This window comes from Theropithecus gelada, chromosome X (genome assembly GCF_003255815.1).
Source record: "Theropithecus gelada isolate Dixy chromosome X, Tgel_1.0, whole genome shotgun sequence".
Taxonomy (NCBI): domain Eukaryota; kingdom Metazoa; phylum Chordata; class Mammalia; order Primates; family Cercopithecidae; genus Theropithecus; species Theropithecus gelada.
Window position 1 is genome coordinate 43,820,371 of NC_037689.1, and position 20,789 is coordinate 43,841,159.

General features: G+C 41.5%; 1 protein-coding gene across 2 annotated transcripts in view; it reads left to right on the forward strand.

Moving 5' to 3' along the window:
* Window positions 1–303: 303 nt before the first annotated feature.
* PHEX (phosphate regulating endopeptidase homolog X-linked) overlaps window positions 304–20,789 on the forward strand; it is a 224,937-nt gene continuing 204,451 nt past the window's right edge. For both annotated transcript variants that reach the window (XM_025372572.1, XM_025372573.1), the window contains exons 1-3: window positions 304–1,104; window positions 6,437–6,505; window positions 14,649–14,810. In XM_025372572.1, coding sequence (XP_025228357.1) covers window positions 987–1,104; window positions 6,437–6,505; window positions 14,649–14,810 — 349 coding nt within the window. In that variant the 5' untranslated portion in view covers window positions 304–986. The remainder of the gene's footprint in view (window positions 1,105–6,436; window positions 6,506–14,648; window positions 14,811–20,789) is intronic.

Here is a 20,789-nt window from a genome sequence, read left to right on the forward strand (position 1 = left end):
CTGGGGAATCTGCTGAAGTGGACACTTTATGTAAACACAAAAACATCCTAATGAATGGCTGCCTCAGTAGGAGTGGCAGACAAAACACATGGTGCACTTTTCATCAAAAACATGCAAGGAAAAAATTTTTCATCATATCTTTTGTAGTTGCTAATAAACTTAATTCACGCACTTGTGTTTTTTTGTGGGTTTTTTTTTTTTTTTTCAATTCTTAGTACCACAAAGAGGAAGTGCTTTTTCTCCTTCCTTTAAGAAAAAGTTCCAGTTCAAACCATCAGCCTCTGTAGGTTGTCTTAATTGCTACTTTGCACTGCACTGGACTATGACTGATTTTTGGCACATGCTATCATACACAAAGTTCCTAAAATAAAATGCTCCAGGATATCCTAGGAACTCTTAGAAGGCTTTAAAAAGGGACTCACACACTGAAAGAATATCTTTGATGAAGACAATTCAGGCAAGCAGAATGATTCTTGCAACAGAATTATATGATTAATTGAGAACCTGAAGTGGGTCCGGTGAATCCTGGGCACCTAACTTATCATGATTTGGGGGAGTTTCACGAGAATCCAGTTTTGATAAAACAATTGTTTTTTCCTCCCCAAGTGACTATACATTTAAATAGCTAAAACATCTGTTCAGCAACATAGTAAAACATGTATACTCGGAACGCTTGAGAGAAAAGCCTGCCAAACAATCGGTTGAGAGAGAGTTTGCTGAGGGAGAGCACCAAGATAAAGCAACGTTGTTTGTTTTGTCTAGTCAGGGGGAAAGCCAAGGCAACCAATATTTTGGTTTTTATAATTTTCATTTGTGAAGAATTATTTGAGAAAGTGTGGCGAGGGGAGATTTCCTGACGGGAGTTTTTTAAGCTGTCCATTAGTAGAAGAGCAAGAGAGCCTTGGATGTCAACGCCTCGCTCTTGAGACCAGCCACCAAACCACGAAAAGTGACTTTCCTCTCGTGTGCTCTCTACGGCCCTTCTGATGGAAGCAGAAACAGGGAGCAGCGTGGAGACTGGAAAGAAGGCCAACAGAGGCACTCGAATTGCCCTGGTTGTGTTTGTCGGTGGCACCCTAGTTCTGGGCACGATCTTGTTTCTAGGTAAGTGGAGTGCAGGAAGCTGGGGGAACTGGGTGTGTGTCGAGAAGTTTCCTTGCGCTTTATTGTAGCAAAACTTGTCATAACACAGGTATAGGGCTGTTTGCCTGCGTTCGTAGGTGGTGCATCTTTAGTTTCTATCAAATATGCAAATGATAAAGAAGCCTTTTTTAAGGAGCCCAAATAAATAAATACACCCAAGTACCAAATGTATAGTCCAGAAGGCAAAGTGGGTGTAAGTGGCTTCGAGTAGCTGGCTGATTCTGTTGCATTGGGCGGAAAAATTTTTATGTGGTACATTTAGCAAAATAAGTGTTTATGAATTCATAGTCACATAGTTTCATTTATATTTTGAGGAAAGACTTTACATTGTGATGAAAATCATGCTGGAGTGTCTTTCCATTTGACTTTTATTAATGTTTGCTTGAACGAATCATGAAATTTAATTCACAAAACACAAATCAGTCCTTTAAAGTGTACTTTTAATGATATTCTTCAATTCCTTTCTTATCCAGTGACTCTGCTGAGATGCAATTTGCTTTACAAATTAATATGAAGGAAAACAGAGGTTTTTCCCCCAGGATTTGAAAGATATTGTGATTCGGTTATTTTAATGACTCTTGGTGAGAATGATGTGCCCAGAGAGTATATAGGATGATAGAAGTGTATTCCTATGAAAAAGAATCAAATATCTTGGAAAGCAGTGAAGGATTTTCTAAAATTCTAGGCTTGCTGAACCCTTGACTATTACCATTTTAATTTTTCTCATACAACCCGTAATACTTCATTAGCTTGAACGTTATGTAGGAATGAGGAGATTCTAGGTGCAGTTTGAAATGTAGCAAACCTGGAAACCTTCCTTGGCATATACAGGATGCAGGAGGCCATGTTTATTTTGGCAGGGGTAAACCAGTAATTAAAAGAGGTAGGGTTGTGTGGTTGAAAACTCTGCTAAAATGAGCAAACCATCTTTCCCTGTTTTCTGTGGCTGAAGATTTAGGAAATTAGATGGGTTTATTGCTTTCTGGTAAAGCTAAATCTCCTACTCCTGCAACTGAATCTGTGGCTCTTGAAAACTCTTGTGAGATTTCTCAGTACTTCGGATTCAGATAAGTGTCCTCTGCTGAAATTCAAAATGAGAGGGAAAATTCTATGGGCTACATGCTATGTGGAACGTGACTGCGAGGTTAGGTTTTGCAAATGCTCCCAAACTTAAAAATCCAAATAATTATTGTTTATGTAAAAATACGTACTCTTTTTAATGATATTACCACTGCATGAAACTTTTACAAAGCTCTACTTTTATGATTACATCCTGAGGCCGTGGCATATCCGTTGAAAGATTCTCCATGGCAGCAAATCTTTGTTCTTTCAGAGAAAATTCTTCTTAGGAAACAGTGTCGATGTTCTTAGAGCAAAGTAAAATTCATCAAGCCAGACACTAGTATTACGGATAAGGAGGCCTGCATAACATATGAAAGAGAACTTTCCTGCGTGCCCAATAACCTGGCTCTCACCTTGACTTTCTAAGAGGAGCTCAAATGATGTTAGAGAATAAGGGCAAACTAAGGCTGTGGCCTCTACAACTTTGCTTCTCAAAATGGGGTCTGTGGACCAGCAGCATCAGCATCACTGGAGAGCTTGAGCTCCACCCCAGACCCGCTGATCCACAATCTGCATTTTCACAAGACCCCCAGGGGATTGTTCGCAAATACAGGTTTGAGAAGCATTGCTTCAGGTGACCACATCTATTTGGATGTATACATTCAGGGATACTTCTTTTTGTTAAATATTTCTGCACTATTTTAGAATCACCCCCTTACCCCCTCTCCCCATCCCTCTCCTCAACTCTGCCACCCACCTCCACTCTGCACCCAGGCAAAGCGCTTGTCTGACAAGCTCCAGGGACCTGCCCGGCAATGCTCTTCATGACAATATTCTAGTTAGGGTCGTCTTCTCTTCAGGGGGCTTCCTGGTTGACTTTGCGGTATATTTCTCTGCCTGTCCACATTCACTTACATGCCTGCAATTTCTAGCATCCCTTCTTACCTCGTCTTTGTATCTGAGGCTCCGGGATAATCTTTCCTCGAAACCTTAGTGCTTCTATAGTAAGAGTGATTGCCAGTGGCCTTGCGGTGGCTTCAGAGAAGCTACAGGGCACCGGAATGGAAAACATATATGCCTGTAACCACTTTATTTATTTCCAAGTGTCCTTTCTTCTTCTCTTTCCCTCTCTTTCCTCCCCACAATCTGTTTCTCAGATGCACTGGCCCGCAAACTTTTTCTGTCAAGGGCCAGATAGTAAATATGTTCGACTCTGTGGGCCATACGGCCTCTTGCAACTACTCAATTCTGTTGTTGTTGCACAAAAGCAGCCACGGACAATATGTACACAAATGGGCATGGCTGTGTGCCAAGGAAATCTGATTTCTAGACACTGAAATTGGAATTTTATATACTTTTCATATGTCATGAAATATTATTTTTCTTTTTATTTTTCCCAACCATGAAAAAAATGTTAAAAATTCATAGCTCATGGGCTGTACAGAAACAGGCAGTGGATTTGGCCTACGGGCCATAGTGTGCTGACCCCTGCTTTCTGGCCATTCTTATGCTCTTGATCTGTGGATGACTCCACTGCATCCTGAGGACATTTCCTCTGGTTACAGAGAAATCTACAATGAGAAACCAAACTGCTATTTACAGGTATTTTTCAAAGCTCCCAACCATTCAAAAGTAACATCTTAATTTTTATATTAAAAATATTTTCTTTATTGTCTCTATTTCATTCACTTACACCTTCACATTATCTGGGCTTGTTGATCCTCATTTATTTGGAGGATTTTAAAATAACCCCATCCATGGAGATAATGCTCTTCCTTGAGGGGTTGGGTCTGTCAGTGTCCCAATTAATTATTTACACACACACATACACACACACACACACACACACACATATATATATTTTGAAACTGAGTCTCACTCTGGAGTCACCCAGGCTGGAGTGCAGTGGTACGATCTTGGCACACTACAACCTCCACCTCCTGAGTTCAAGCAACTCTCCCGCCTCAGCCTCCTGAGTAGCTGGGATTACAGGCACGCACCACCACGCCCAGCTAATTTTTTTATTTTCAGTAGAGATGGGGTTTCACCATGTTGGCCAGGCTGGTCTCAAACTCCTGACCTCAGGTGATCCGCCCACCTCGGTCACCCAAAGTGCTGGGATTACAGGCCTGAGCCACTGTGCCCGGCCTAATTAGTTATATTTAAAACCTTCCTTCTACTCATCATTAGATAAAGATACCTGATTTTACTTCTTCAAGGTTTTGGGTCAAGAATTATTTCTCATGAAAGGAATAAATCTTTAATGATTTTATTAGCTCTTTTGTTTTTTAAAATAAGGCTAAGATCAAGAAGATATTGTCCAGAATTATAAAAATATTATTATTATTTACAATAAAGCTTATTTTTGCATTATAAAAAAAGAACACATGCTCACTAAAGAAAATTAGATGAACATATAAAAATTGACTGTTGGGGAAAATTCCCCCTGAGGTTCTACCACCCAGGCATAGTGGAATATTGCACACTAATCTTTATGCTGCCCATATATATTTTTTTACCTTTTTTTTTTTGCTTTATACAGAAATCAAAACATATCTTTTTGCTAAGAAACTTATTTTCTTAAAAATAGGACTGAGATGGACTGGGCACAGTGGCTCACGCCTGTAATCCCAGCACTTTGGGAGGCTGAGGTGGGCGGATCACGAAGTCAGGAGATCGAGACCATCCTGGCTAACATGGTGAAACCCCGTCTCTACTAAAAATACAAAAAATTAGCCGGGCCTGGTGGCAGGTGCCTGTAGTCCCAGCTACTTAGGTGGCTGAGGCAGGAGGATGGTGTGAACCTGGGAGGCGGAGCTTGCAGTGAGCTGAGCTCGCGCCACTGCACTCCAGCCTGGGCGGCAGAGCGAGACTCGTCTCCAAAAAAAAAAAAATAGGACTGAGATGTTTCCTAGGCAGTTTTCTTGAATCTATAATGTAACACAATGCAAAGAGGCTGCTTGGAAGATGGCAGCAGAGAAAAAAACAAAGGAAAAGAAGGCTCCATTTACAAAAACTTGCCACACTGGCTAGTAATCTATAGGTCTTCCATCTCTAGCAGAAATATAGGCACAGCCGAGCTTTCTGATCCTTCCACAGAGGGCCTTCGTCCCCATTCACCTCCCACCATCCCTCTCCCCATGGCCACATCTCCAAATGATTCATTGTTTCTGCTCACAGAGCACAGCAAGAATGAATTCCCCAGAATTTCCTCAGCTACCACAAATATTTTTGAAATCTTAAACTCACATCTGCTAATGCCCAGGTGCTACCTGGGGTTGACAAATGGGCACCCTTCTGTACTTCTGCAGAAACCTATTTAGATAATGTTGCCAGCCAGATGGGGACATTAAGCCATTGGTGAAAAGCCATTTCAATTTCAGACTTTTTTTTTTTTTTTTTTTTTTGGAAGGAGGGAAAGGAGGAAATAGCTGGAAGCTTGTTCCACAGAGTTGCAAATGTCTGGTAGCTAAGCTGGGCCTGGTGGGCGGAGGGTTTGTGGGGTTCAGGGCAGGCGGAAAATGACTGTTGCTACTAATAGGTGATTGAGATATGTTCAGTATATTCTTTACCCCTACTCCTTTTTTGGTCCATATCTGTATGGATGGTTTAGATAAGATCCAGAACTCTAAAAGCCATACATGCTAGCTTTCTATTTCCACTCTGATTGCCTCCAAATGACATAGTTTAAGTTTCAATTTTCCCATCTTGAACATGGGCATGGAGTTATAACCAATAGAGTGAAAGTATGAGACTTAAACCACTGATAATTGGAGGTTGAAACGACTTTAGAGAGTATCTCGCCCAGTGGTGCTCATATTTGAGCATGTATCGGAATCACCTGGGGGGCTTGTTAAACTGCAGATGGCTGGGCCCCACCCCCAGGTTTTCTGAGTCAAGATCTGGAGTGACTTTCTAACAAGCTCCCAGGTGCAGCAGCAACAGCTGCTGCTGCTTTAGAGACCACACTCTTAGGAGCTCTGGTCTAGTTATACTTACTTATCTTACATATGAGAGAACTGAGTTTCAAAGCAACCAAGAGTCTTACCAAGGTTATGTAGCTAGCAACTAGAGTCTGGTTTCGTGACATTGAACCAACTGGGTTTTGGAATACCGTGTCAACACTGAGAAGGATGAACTGATATCAAATGTGTTGCATATGTTTCCGAGGGTGGTTTACCGGATGGTGGTCTGCTACAAGTCAGTCATTTATTTTGGTCTGTTTTTTCAGTGAGTCAAGGTCTCTTAAGTCTCCAAGCTAAACAGGAGTACTGCCTGAAGCCAGAATGCATCGAAGCTGGTAAGTCACAGTTTTCCATCCTGTGTCAAGTTATAATTATGGTACCTTGGGAAGTGGAAGAGAAGACAGGTGGTATTTTTAGTATTCTGTTTGCTTGAGGTTTACCAAGTACTAAATGCAATTTTGAAGAAATTTTAAGTTTATTTTCAAGTTTTGGTGCGAAATAGTGGATCTTAGGTTTCCTGTTTTCTTTTTCCTTGCAAAAAACAGCTGTGGTGTTCTAAGCGTTGTTGCAAGGGAATCAGGAAAGGGGCTTGGAAGGCTGAATGGCCTCTCTTAAGACCCACAGGCAGAGAACATTGGTCTTCCTATGGCTCCGCTGGCTATAGATTCCTCTTTAGCTTAAGCAGTTGCATATTTTCTGGTCTGTGGGTCTGACTTGCCTGCCTCCAAGCAAGGCTCCTTTGTAAATAAATCCATGCTTCCATTGCCAGCGGGAATCCTTTTTTTCTTTTTTTTAAACTGAGACGGAGTCTTGCTCTGTCGCCCAGGCTAGCGCGACCTCAGCTCACTGCATCCTCCACTTCCTGGGCTCAAGTGATTCTCCTGCCTCAGCCTCCCTAGTAGCTGAGATTACAGGTGCCCACCACCACGCCCGGCTAATTTTTGTATTTGTAGTAGAGATGGAGTTTCACCATGTTGGCCATGCTGGTCTCGAACTCCTGACCTCAAGTGATCCACCCGCCTTGGCCTCCCAAAGTGCTAGGATTACAGGTGAGAGCCACTGTGCCTGGCTGGGATCCTTTTTTGTGTCACACGTTGCAAGTCAAACTTCTCTTGAGGTGACCAGGCTGTGTATCAGTGGGTATCCCAAGGTGAAGATGACACTTAAAGTTGCCGCAGTTTTGCCACAGTGTCTTATCCCATTGAACTCATGTCTGGAGTCGCCCCAAAAGCAGCGACAGGGAAGTTCCCATGAGGGAGTACCCCATCCCGAGATGGGGCCAGTTGGGATTCCAAAGAAAGAAGCACTCAATAGATGCCAGGGCAGCCGGTCAGTCCAAAGCATTTATTAGTGCAGCTTATGTTGAAAGTGCTGCAGTGTATCCTCAAGACAGTGAGAGAAAAGGGGTGTTCTACTTAGGGTATTAGGGTGTGGAGACTATATGACGGTTTAAGGAATTTGGCTCAGAGCCAGTACTGGTTTCTTTCAGTGTTTTGTGCATCAACCTCGATACCTTTATCAGTGCCTGGGAATGTCCAAGGGTCCAGTTTGGGCCTAAGCCTGCTGGGAAAAACCTGCAGCTGGAATTAGCCGGGCATGGTGGCTCATGCCTGTAATCTCAGCTACTTGGGAGGCTGAGGCATGAGAATTGTTTGAGCCCAGGAGGCGGAGGCTGCAGTGAGCTGAGATCGTACCATTGCACTTCAGCCTGGGTGACAGAGGGAACGTCTATCTCAAAGACAAAACAAAACAAAACAAACCGGCCACTGGCTGGGTCACAGAGTGATCAGGGTATTCTGTCATTTTTGGTTAGCACACCGAAAGCGGCGGGGCGGGAGGAGGAGGGATACCTGGGGGTCCCACACACAGCTATTAGATTTCCCTCCTAAATCAGTGTTAGGGCCTAGATTTGAGGGAGCCAGATTCCAGCCCTCACCCTCATTCTTTAAGTGGGCAGGGACACTTTTTTCAAAAGGAAAGTCATCAAACAAGTTAAGCATGTGGCCCTTTAACTTTCCTCTTGGCCTTAAGAGGTTAATGAACAAATTCACCAAATATTTGTTGCACATCAGGTACTGAGTTAGGTTTTGGAAATAGAGCAGTGAACCAGGTATGGGAAGAAAGACAATACGGCAATTAATACAAGAAGAAAATTATGAAACTGGGCATGGTGATACACGCCTTTAATTCCAGCCACTTGGGAGGCTGAGGCTTGAGCCCTGGAGTTGGAGGCCAGCCTGGGCAAATTAGTGAGACCCCGTCTCTAAAAGAAAGAAAGAAAGAGAAATATCAGTCAGTGGAACACGTTACAGAGAAAATTTAACACATAGAACAATGTGATAGCAAGTGACAGGATGGCTAGATTGAAAAGCCTGAGGACATGACCTTGAAGGTGACCTTTGAATGCTGAGGAGGGAAATGCTGTGTGAAGACTGAGGCAAGGGCTTTCCAGGTGCGGGGAACAGATGGGGCAAAGGGTGGATAGAAGCGTGGACTTGAGGAACGGGAGGAGCTTTTGCTAGGTGAGGTGCAAGCGATGAGGAGTCAATGGCGGGGGCTAAGTGCCAGGGAGTTTGGGCTTTCTTTAAGTACACTCAGAAGCCTCTGGAGGCTTTTATGAAAGAGAGTACATCTTATGAGCATTTCAAAAGATGTCTCGGTGGAGGGCTCCATTAGCGGGAGTCTTTCCTGATGGAGAAGAGACCATAGGGAACAAGAATAGAAGAAGGTGACTCCGGTAGGTTTATTTCCGTATGCCAGGTGAGAGGCAATGCTGCCTTGAATTCAAGAGATGGAGAGGGAGAATGGGGGAAGGATTAGGAGGTAGAGGGCCTATTGAAGGATTCGATTTGGGCTGTGAACAAAAGCAGACAGTTGTGGGTGATGCTTAGATTTTTGGTGATGGTTGGGCAGTGGTGTTTGTTGAGATGGGAAACACTTAGGTGAAAGAGTTTGTAAACTCTGAGACCTTATACAAAGGTAGTGGCTTAGATAATTGTGTTAGTAGAGTTCTTTTTTTTGTTCCATTCTTAAATGATCAATATATCTGTTTTAACCAGGCTGTGTGTTGAGTGACTTACAGGCACCATCTCATAAAACCTTCAAAAGATCCCCGTTGAAGTTGGTGCTATCACCATCCTCACTTCCAGATGAGGACATGGAGGCTTCTGGAGGCTAAATAACTGCTCAGGGTCTCATCCTGAGTTAGTAGCAGAACTGGACTTCGTGTCCATGTCTGGCTCCTTTCCATCTTTTCCTTGGTGATATGGGGCCATGACAGGCAACTCTTTTTGGCCCTGGAACGATCTGGGAACTCCCAGGCCCTTTCCTGCTCCAGGCTTGAGTAATTGACCTGGGGTTTTCTCCAGTGGCGAGAGGATGTCATGGAGTAGGGTGAGAGAGCAGGAGGAACTATCAGGACAGGTTTTAGAGTTTATGTTACCCGGTGCTTTGGCTGTGGTAGGGTTCTTGCAGATGTGTGAAATGGGAATTTTTGAGCTCATAAATTTTCAACTTGAGTTTAGAACACATTTTTTGTATGGAAGGCCACTTATTTTGTGAGTTTTCGTTCTGTATTATACATCATAATAATGCAAGTGTAAAACTTAACAGCCTCCTGCCAGCTAGTGTGTTTTGCCTTGCTGTCCTGTTTTTAATTTTCACATTGGCAAATGGCTTTCTAATGTTGAAAAAATATATACTGATTTTGCTGTTTCTGTAGTGAAAGGCTCACCAAAGACACAGTTCTCTTTAGTGTAGCATGAGCCTCAGTGTGCCCAGGGGTCTGCAGAACAGCTGTTGAGGACACATGACAGGAGAATTGCGGCCAAGCCAGGGCCTTAAACAAGAGGCTGTGCGTGTGTGGGCGTGCGTGCTGAAAGTTCAGAAGACTAGAGTGTTTGATCGCCTTCTGGACCATTTCTGAGCAGGTGCCAACCATTTCTGAGATGCCTCCTCTCCTTAACTCTCCTCTTCTCTGTGTCCTCTTATTTTAATCCCTCTTTCAAAACAAGAGCTGTACGAAGAATGCAAAGAAACAAGGAAAGGGCATGCATGCTCATGATCGCAGATAAGGGCAGACAGAGTGACTGGGTGTGAAGCATGATCTAGCTATTTACAAGCCACATGATCCTGGGCTAAATATATAGCCACCCTAAGCCTCAGTCTCACCACGTGTAAAATGGGAATAACAGTTTTTACTTATACTAGTTGTGAGAATAAAAGAAAATAATAATAGACTGGGCCCGGTGGCTCCCGCCTGCCACCCCCGCACTTTGGGATGCTGAGGCAGACAGATGACTTCAGGCCAGGAGTTCAAGACCAGTATGGCCAACATGGTGAAACCCCTTGTCTACTAAAAATACAAAAATTAGCCAGGCGTGGTGGCACACGCATGTAACCCCAGCTACCTGGGAGGCCGAGGCAGGAGAATCACTTGAACCTGGGAGGTGGAGGTTGCAGTGAGCGGAGATTGCAGGTTGAATCTGCACTTCAGCCCTAAGGGGGAGGCTGCAGTTCAGCCTGGGCAACATAGTAAGACTCCGTCTCAAAAAAACCCAAAAAATTAAAAAAAGAAAAAGAAAATAATAATGGTAGTAGCAGTAATCTAGGTTCACAATGCTAATTCTGAACCCCAAACCCAGAAAACATTGTAACCCTCAGTTGGCAAGATGGGGGCCTGATCTCAATTCCTGTGATGGCAAAATTGGATCTTAACTCATGTGAGGCTGCTTCAGATTTCATTTATCCTACTTATAAGAATATGCATATGTTTCCCTATGGAAATATTAATGCACTTGCTTCAGGCCTGCCACTCCAGCCATTGCTGAGTATTACATGATCGGTGGTTATATGCAATGTATTTTTTTTCTAAAATCTGAAAAATCTATGAGCTCTGAAACATATCTAGCCTCAAGAGTTTCAGATAAGTGATTGTAGAATTATAGTTCCCAGATTTAGCTGAATACATACATACATACAGGATGCTCAGTGAAATTTGAACTGCAGATATACAATGACTACTTTTTTTGGTGTATGTCCCATGGAACATTTGGTACACACTTATTCTAAAAAGTGGTTGTTTATCAGAAATTCAAACTTTACCGGGCATCCTGCATTTATACGGTAATGTGCCCAACACTATTCTAAGCACTTTACATATATTTAATTTGCATCATGATTCTATGGGGTGCTATTATTATCCCCATTTTCAGGTGAGGAAACTAAGACGCAGGTTAAATCACCTGCCTAAGGTGTCTTAGCTGCTGCATAGTGTTTCTGTCATTCAAACACAAGTGGTCTGGCTCTAGAGTTTGCCATGATATCATATTGCTTAAAAAGGGCTTAGCGTAGTTCCTGGCAAAAAGGAAATACTCAATATTGGTGATTTTATTATTGTTAATTATTATTATTACTACTCTCTCCCTTCATCCTTGATTAAATCTAAAGACAGAGGCTGGTATTTAGGATGCCTCCACCTCTACCACATAAACACCAGCTGGAGACTGTGTGACAATTAACCTTATATACAATGACTTGGAAGAGTACGCAGCCTGAGCTTTCACAGATTTCCTTCATCATCATATTTCTTTTATTAAAACAAGACTCTGGGTTTTCTCCACGGAGCTGAGTAGGGGGAAATGCGTTTCGGTGTCTTGACAACTATGGTCCCTTGCAATTTGAAGTCACAGTTCCCCTGCAGAAAGTGCAGCCCTGTGCCCCGCTGTGAGTTGTGAATGATGGATTGGGAGGCTGAAGCTAGAGTTTTCTCACTCAGCAGGCTTCTTTCCAAATTCAATGTGAGTGATGTATTCCCCAACTTTTGTATCAGGGCCAAGGTCAGAGCTGACCTTGCAGTTTTTCTAGGTACCTGCAAGAATACTGGCGAGATGGAGAGGATACATTTGAGGGTTGGGGGCAGGGAAAATTTGAGAAGGAGGCCGGAAAACAGTGTACGTATGTGGATAAAAATGCGTGTGAGGGCTCCTCTGTGTAACTGTAAATGTTGTATGGGACTGAGACGTGTGATCCATGTCTCTGAGGTGTCACATAGCAGATTCATTCTGTGGCTGCATACAGTAACTGTATATATAAATATATATGTATAAATACCAACCAAAAGAAAGATTTTGTTATGTCCTAGCACATTTGCACATTAAATATTAATGATAAAATAGTAGCAGTAAGTGAAAATGTAATTAAAGACAACTGATGCTAGTTCTGAAGCATGAAAATGTTAAGCCAATTTGAAATTTATCAAACTTCCGAGTCTTTTTTTTTTTTTTTTTTTGTAGAGACGGAGTTTTGCCATGTTGCCCAGGTTGGTCTCCAACTCCTGGGCTCAAGCGATATGCCCACCTCAGACTCCCAAAATGCTGGGATTACTGGCATGAGCCACAGTGTTTGGCCTCTAAACCTATTTTTGGCTAGTTGTTTTTTTTTTTTTTTTTTCTTTTGTGTTGTTGGGGGAGGTTTGAAAATGGTGGGGATTTTGAGGGCCTATAGAAATTAGAATGTTTTTATATTATTCACTTCATTGAAGACAAAAGGCTGTTTGAAATTTTTGTAGAAAACTAGGCTGGAGAAATATCTAGCCTTATTTTTAAACCTGAAGGAACCACACATGTAACCAAACTGTAAGATATGTATCAAAATTTACACAGATTGTACTTTTTTGGGGCAGTTCATTCATATTTAGCTGAAATCTCATTGGGTTTTCATTACTTCAAACAAAAATATATTCTGGCATTATTTAAAGTATGAAAATTGCCCAGAATGTCATCTTTCCAATGTCATTAAAATATTGGCTAGTTTTTAAAAAGTCAGTTGGTACATATCTTTGTGCTAGAGTGGTAGCCAGCAATTGTATGGCAGTTGGAAGGGCGTTGGAGTTCAATATTGGGAATTTTGGAAACTTCTCATTTTGTAATGAAGGGTTTTCTTTTAAAGCTCATGGTTACGTATTTATGCACACATCTCCTACCTATGGGCTGTCTTCTATATGTAATTGTGTATGGGCTTATGAAAGAGGAAAAAAAAAAAGGTAGATCAGTCTATTGTGTCTTTCTGTTAACTTATACACATACTCAGTTCTACCGCTAGACCTGGGTCCCTCATTTAGAACACCCTACTTTGGCCCTCCTCTGGCCATGCCTCTCCTCCAATCAAGGCGTCTGTGGAGCCAAGTAGGCAGCCCTTTCCTTCTACACCCCAGAATTCCCCGCTCGATGGCCCCAAGCTCCCTTCCAGGATCTGTGTGGGTCTCTTCTGGGGCTTTATTTCTCTGAGAGCTACACTGAATATCAAGGAGCTCAAGAATTTGAAAGTATATTGTAAACATAATTTTTAAATATTTAGCTAGATGACATATGGACTTCTGTTTCCATTAGCCTTCACTGTGAGGCAAACCACCCAAACTATAGAGGCCTGGAACAAAAATCCTTTGCTATTTCTCATGAGTTTGTGTGTTTGGTGGATGGTTTCTCTGCTGATTTTTGCCTAGGCTCATTTGTGCAGCTGCATTCAGCTAGAGGGGCGCCTGGACTGGAAGGTGAATCATGGCCTCAGTCAACGTCTGGCAGTTGTGCTGGCTTGGTTCTTCTCTATGTAGCCTCTTGTCCTCCAGGAGGCTGCTTCAAAGGGCAGCTAAAGGGCTCCATTCAAAGGGAGTTAATATGGAAGGTGCAAGGCCTCTTAAGGCTTAGCTTTGAAACTCACAGAAAGTTACTTCTGCCAATTCTGTTGGTCAAAGCAAGTGACAAGGTCAGTCCAAATTCAAGGCAGGGGAAATAGACTCTACCACTTGATGGGAAGAGCAGCAAGGTCACTTTGCAGAAGGACAAGCAGGATAGAAGAAAGAGTCACAGTTATCTTTGCAAATAATTGACCACACACTCTATTTGTATTCCTGTCCCATACCCCACAGATGTTAGGGATGATCCTGCAAAAGCCGGTAGTGATAATACCACCAAACTTTTATCCATTCACTTTTTTTTTTTTTTTTTTTTTTTTTTTGAGAGACCGTTTCACTTTGTCACCCCAGGCTGGACTGCAGTGGTGCGATCTTGGCTCACTGCAAACTCTGCCTCCTGAGTTTAAGCAATTCTCCTGCCTCAGCCTCCGAGTAGCTGGGATTACAGGCATGCACCACCATATCTGGCTAATTTTTGTATTTTTAGTAGAGATGGGATTTCACCATGTTGGCCAGACTGATCTCAAACTCCCGATGTCAGGTGGTCCACCTGCCTCGGCCTCCCAAAGTGCTGGGATTACAGACGTGAGCCACTGCACCCAGCCTGTCCATTCACTTTGAATGTAGTCATTTCATATAGTGAGGTAGATTCAGAGAGTTTTTTTAAGGGGAAATATAAATGCCAAGGCTTGGAAACTGGTTGATATGAAATCGTTGTTTAATTTGGAAAAGAACAGTACACAACATTCAGTGCTTATCATTAATCCTATGATTTTCTTTCTAAATAGCTGCTGCTATCTTAAGTAAAGTAAATCTGTCTGTGGATCCTTGTGATAATTTCTTCCGGTTCGCTTGTGATGGCTGGATAAGCGATAATCCAATTCCCGAAGATATGCCAAGCTATGGGGTTTATCCTTGGCTGAGACATAATGTTGACCTCAAGTTGAAGGGTAAGTTTCTGCTGGGGTTTGGTGATACAATTTACAGAGAGCAATATTTGACAGGAAAAATATAGTTTGGGATTTGAAGCATGACTTCTCACTTTTTAACTATGCTAAATTCATTTCCAAGAATTTTTTAAATGAAACGTTGAAAGGAAAGTTTGCAGAATTTTGATCTCCCAGATCTCAACATAAGACTAATGTAGGTTGTTATGTTCATGTTTGGTAATAGTAAATTCTGCTGAAGGATAAAGAGCATTTGATTGAGATTGCAAGCAAAGGAATAGTTAATGAAAATTGTATCAATATACTCATTTGTCTGTCGTATTCAGAGCAAACTTCATTTCTTGCTGATTGTGTCCTGGATTTTCATGGCTTACAAAATGTACTTAACACCTCATCATCTTTTGACATCACTTTTGAGAACTCTGGATGACCTTGTGGTTGTCATATTGTTCCTGTTAACTTCTAAGTTGGCTCTAGGGAGATTCACTTTTCTCCCATGGCCACTCTAGCAATGACAAGCTCACACACACATACTCACACATGCATGCACACAAACATACATATGTGCTCAAAGAAATCCCCCCGCCCCCCGCCAAAGTTGGAAATATCTATTATTGGAGGATATTCTGTTAGCATTGGATCTAATTTTTATGCTAAGCTATTGGAGAAGGCCACTTCAGGAGGGAAGTAGGAAGATTTCAAAGCCAGATAAGGTAATTGTTTTGAGAAGGCAAAAATAGTGGTTTTTTTTGGCTCTTTTTGACAACTGTGAGTTACACCATGTAACTTGCATTCAGTAACACCTACAAAGAACTCCTGAGAAGTTATAAAAATCATTTTCCCTTCCCATTTACACATCCCCAAGATTTTAAATACTTGAAAATTAAATATATATCATTTTACAATAAGTAAAACTCTTGGCAAAATAAATAATTAGATACCTATTGTCAATTATGAGGAAAAATGTGCTTAAATGTCACAACTAGATATAAATCACATGGATTTAATATTTTCTATTAGGAGACCCAAATTCAGTCTTGGTAAATTATAAATGAGAATTTACAAGGATGTCAGGGTTTTCTCCTAAACCCAAAGGAAGATTCTCATACTATAAAATCATAAATAAGACCTTGAGGAGTGAGTTTACTAATACTTATTTCCCTGTAGGACATTCATTCATGTTGGTCTTTGATTTACCATTCTTGTCCATTTCCTATTTACCTTATCTTGCTTTTCTTACTCAATAGACAGATGTGTACACACACATGTGCACACACACACACACGCACAGTCATGCGTGCAGAAACATTACTGAAGGATAAGAAAACTACAAGATTTCCAGACATAAGCTCCTTTTGCATTAGTTATAACCCAAAGATTTCTATCTTCAGGACATGAAGTGGTTAACGATAACTTAAATAACTTTTCAGGGGTGTCTGGAATTTTAACATAAAAGTTAAAATCAGTATATCAATATGCTTTGTTTGAGGAGGGTACTGTCTATAGGCTCCTTCAAAATCAATAGAAATGCGAGTAAATTGTTTAGCACAGGGTTTTTGTATTTACTAGCTTCCTTTTAAAAATCAAAAATTTTATTTCCCAGCTCCATTGAAGAAATAAAAAGAGAGCAAAAATTAAAAGAAAGGTCGCTCATAACTCCATCATAAGAAATAACTGCTAATAAAGCAGTTGGGGATATTTCTTCCCAGGTTTTGTTGCACATGTGGGTCCATATGCATAACTTCATATGCACACCTATATATTTTAAAAATTAGCTGATATTATGCGTACTACTCTAACTTATTTTCAGAAACTATGCATTCCTCATAGACATAGATTATGTCAGTAGATACCTTTTCTTTCTTGCTTGCTTGCTCTTGTCACCCAGGCTGGAGTGCAATGGCAGTATCTCGGCTCACTGCAACCTCAGCCTCCTGGGTTCAAACAAGCGATTCTCCTGCCTCAGCCTTCTGAGTAGCTGGGATTACAGGCACTTGCCACCATGCCTGGCTAATTTTTGTATTTTTAGTAGAGATGGGGTTTCACCATGTTGGTCAGGCTAGTCTCGAACTCCTGACCTCAAGTGATTGGCCTGCCTCAGCCTCCCAAAGTGCTGGGATTACAGGCGTGAGCCACTGCACCTGGCCAACTTTTCTTATTATAAATAACACTGTAATAAACATCCTTGTGTATACATCTTTATGTCCTTATCTAAATGATCTAAATGTATCCTTAGGATAAATTCCCAGAAATGGAATTACTGGGTTGAAAGAGTACTCTAGATTTCTTTTTTGATGCATATAGCCAAATTGCCTTTTAGAAAGTTTCTTTCAGCTGGGCACGGTGGCTCATGCCTGTAATCCCAGCACTTTGGGAGGCCGAGGCAGGTGGATCACCTGAGGTCAGGAGTTCAAGACCAGCCATGGCTAACATATCAAAACCTAGGCTCTACTAAAAATTAAAAAATTAGCCGGGCATGGTGGTGCCTGTAATCCCAGCTACTCAGAAGGCTGAGGCAGGCGAATCGCCTGAACTGGGAGGCAGAGATTGCAGTGAGCCAAGATCGCGCCATTGCGCTGCAGCCTGGGCAACAAGAGTGAAACTCTGAACTCTGTCTCAAAAAAAAAAAAAAAAAAAAAAAAAAAAAAAAAAAGTTTGTTTCTGGGTCTTTATATTTCTTTTTTTTTTATTTTTTTTTATTTTTTATTTTATTTATTTATTTTTTTTTTTGAGACGGAGTCTCGCTCTGTCGCCCAGGCTGGAGTGCAGTGGCCGGATCTCAGCTCACTGCAAGCTCCGCCTCCCGGGTTTACGCCATTCTCCTGCCTCAGCCTTCCCAGTAGCTGGGACTACAGGCGCCCGCCACCTCGCCCGGCTAGTTTTTTGTATTTTTTTTAGTAGAGACGGGGTTTCACCGTGTTAGCCAGGATGGTCTCGATCTCCTGACCTCGTGATCCACCCGTCTCGGCCTCCCAAAGTGCTGGGATTACAGGCTTGAGCCACCGCGCCCGGCCTATTTTTTATTTTTTAAAGGATAACTTTTTCCCATCAACTGCTTTCTGTGGTATAAAGTAGAAGTCAGCAAACCATGGCCAGTAGACAAAATCCAGTCCACTGCCTGGAAGTTTTATTGGAACACAGCCACATCCATTCACTTATGCATTATCAATGGCTGCTTTTGCCCTCCAGTGACACAACCGAATAGTTGCCATGGAAACTGGATGGCCCAAAAACCCTAAAATATTTACTGTTTGACTTTTATAAACAGTTTGCCAGTCCCTGATGCCTAGTATAAAGTAAAGCTTTGAATGTATGTATTGGATTCAATTGGAACTGTCTAATTAGTTGATAGCTCCTTGGTAGCTTCTTTGGATTTCTTAGATAGTTAATAATAAAGGTAAGAAATACTAGAACAGGCTGAGCATGGTGGCTAATGCCTGTCATCCCAGCACTTTGGGATTACACAAGGCAGGTGGATCACCTTCAGGTCAGGAGTTTGAGACCAGCCTGGCCAACATGGTAAAACCTCGTCTCTACTAAAAATATAAAAAAGTTAGCCACGCATGGTGGTTCACGCCTGTTATCCCAGCTACTCAGGAGGCTGAGGCAGGAGAATTGCTTGAACCCAGCAGGCAGGGGTTGCAGTGAGCTGAGATCACACCACTGCACTCCAGTCTGGGTGACGGAGTGAGACTTCATCTCAAAAAACAAAAATACCAGAACAGTGTTGAATAATAGCAATGATAATGGGTGTAAGTTTCTTATTCCTTGCTTGGGTGGTAATGCCTCCAGTATTTCCCCTGAAAACATACACTTTTTGTTTGTTTGTTTTAGATAGCTATTCTTTTTTGTGTTCTGTTGTTCCTAGTTTGCAAAAAGGTGCTGCCCAAGAAAAATGCCTCTTTGCCATTTATCAAGAGACTCAGATAGAGTCTCTCTTTCACCTTATCTTGATTTACCCCTGCTGAACTAAACTTATAATTTTGAAATAAATCCTGCCTATTAATGGTTTGTATTTTTTAAGACATTACCAGAATTGAAGAAGCTAGCAATTTGTTTCACACATTTGTGTCTATATTTATGATTCATATTGGTTTGTGATTGTTTTGTGTACTAGGTTTGTCAAACTCTGTTATTAAGATTGTGCTGGCATAGTCAAACAAAGTGGGAGGCTTCCTATATATGTTTCTATGCTCTGGGAAAGACATAATTCAATAAATCCCAAGTTACTCTATGACAAGCACTGTAAAGGCCAAATTCACAAACTGGTTGTGGGGTTCTTGTTTCAGATGTCAAGAAGGAGAGCAAATGGTGAAAGAGGGTCTCTTAAAATTAGTGTCTTGTAACAAAAATAGGTAAAATATAAAATAGCTGGACACAGTGGCTCTTGCCTGTAATCCCACCACTTTGGGAGGCCGAGGTGGGTGGATCGCTTGAGGTCAGGAGTTCAAGACCAGCCTGGCCAATGTAGCGAAAACCTGTTTCTACTAAAAATACAAAAATTAGCCAGGTGTGGTGGCAGGCACCTGTAATCCCAGCTACTCAGGAGGCTGAGACAGGAGAATCGCTTGAACCCAGGAGGCAGAGGTTGCATTGAGCCAAGATCGTGCCAATGCACTCCAGTCTGAGTGACAGAGTAAAACTCTATCTCAAAAAAACAAAAAACAGCTGCATAAAATATCTATTAGATTTATAAACTTTTTATTTTGAGATAATTCAAACTTTGAGAAGTTGAACAAATAGCACAAGGAACATCTATGTACCCTTTACCCAGATTCCCTGATTATTACCATTTACTACATTTATTCTATTATATATATACTTTCATTGTCCATCTGTAAATGTATATATAGTGTATCATCCTCTACATATACATTTATATACTTTTATATGTATGGGCAGATGGTATATGATAAAATATATCTATAAATGTATAGATAAATACTGATATAGATACAGATATATAGATTTTTTTCTGAACTCTGCAGGTATGTTACAGATGATTAGATATTCCTAAAGTGTATAGAGGTTTTCAAATGTCAAATGTGCTAAAAATCTTACTTCTTTTCCTGAAACACTGAATCCTTAAATTTTAATATATTCTACATCTATCTGTGTGTCTGTCAGTCTATCTACTTTGTCATCCAACTATCTATTCATTTATCATTCCATCCAGGTAATACAGGCTCACTGTAGACCAACTGTAAATAAACAACAAAAGAAGTATACTTCACCACCCAGCAGTAACAACTTTTTAAATGCAAATATAGACATAAAATTACATATCTCTTCTAAGGGACCATATAATACATTCTATTTAATTTATTTATTTACTTATTTATTTATGACAGAGCCTTGCTCTGTTGCCCAGGCTGGAAGTGCAGTAGCACTATTTCAGCTCACAGCAACCTCTGCCTTTTGGGTTCAAGTGATTCTCATGCCTCAGCCTCCCAAGTAGCTGGGATTACAGGCATGTGCCACCATTGCTCAGATCATTTTTATATTTTTAATGGAGACGGGGTTTCACCATGTTGGCCAGGCTAGTCTCAAACTCCTGGTTACAGGTGATCCGCCTGCCTCAGCCTCCCCAAGTGCTGGGATTACAGGCGTGAGCCACCACACCCAGCTGGATATACTGTAATTTACTTAATCAATGCCTGTGTTATTGAGGTTATTTTTAATGTTTTCTTCATTGTAAGCCCCTTGGAGCATGAGTTTAGAAACATCGAGCTGGATTTGAATCCTGATTCCCTTTCATTTTCCCTCTGTATCACTCTGGGCCAATTACTGACCTCACCTAGTTCAGTTTTCTTATCTTTAAAATGGAGATAAGAATACACATATCCGGGTACGCAAAGGCATACAGAGTGGTGTAATAGACCTTGGATTCAAAAGGGGGAGGGTGGGAGAAGGGTGAGGAATAAAAAAACTATAGGGTGCATACAAAATACACTACTTGGTGACAGGTGCACTAAAATCTCA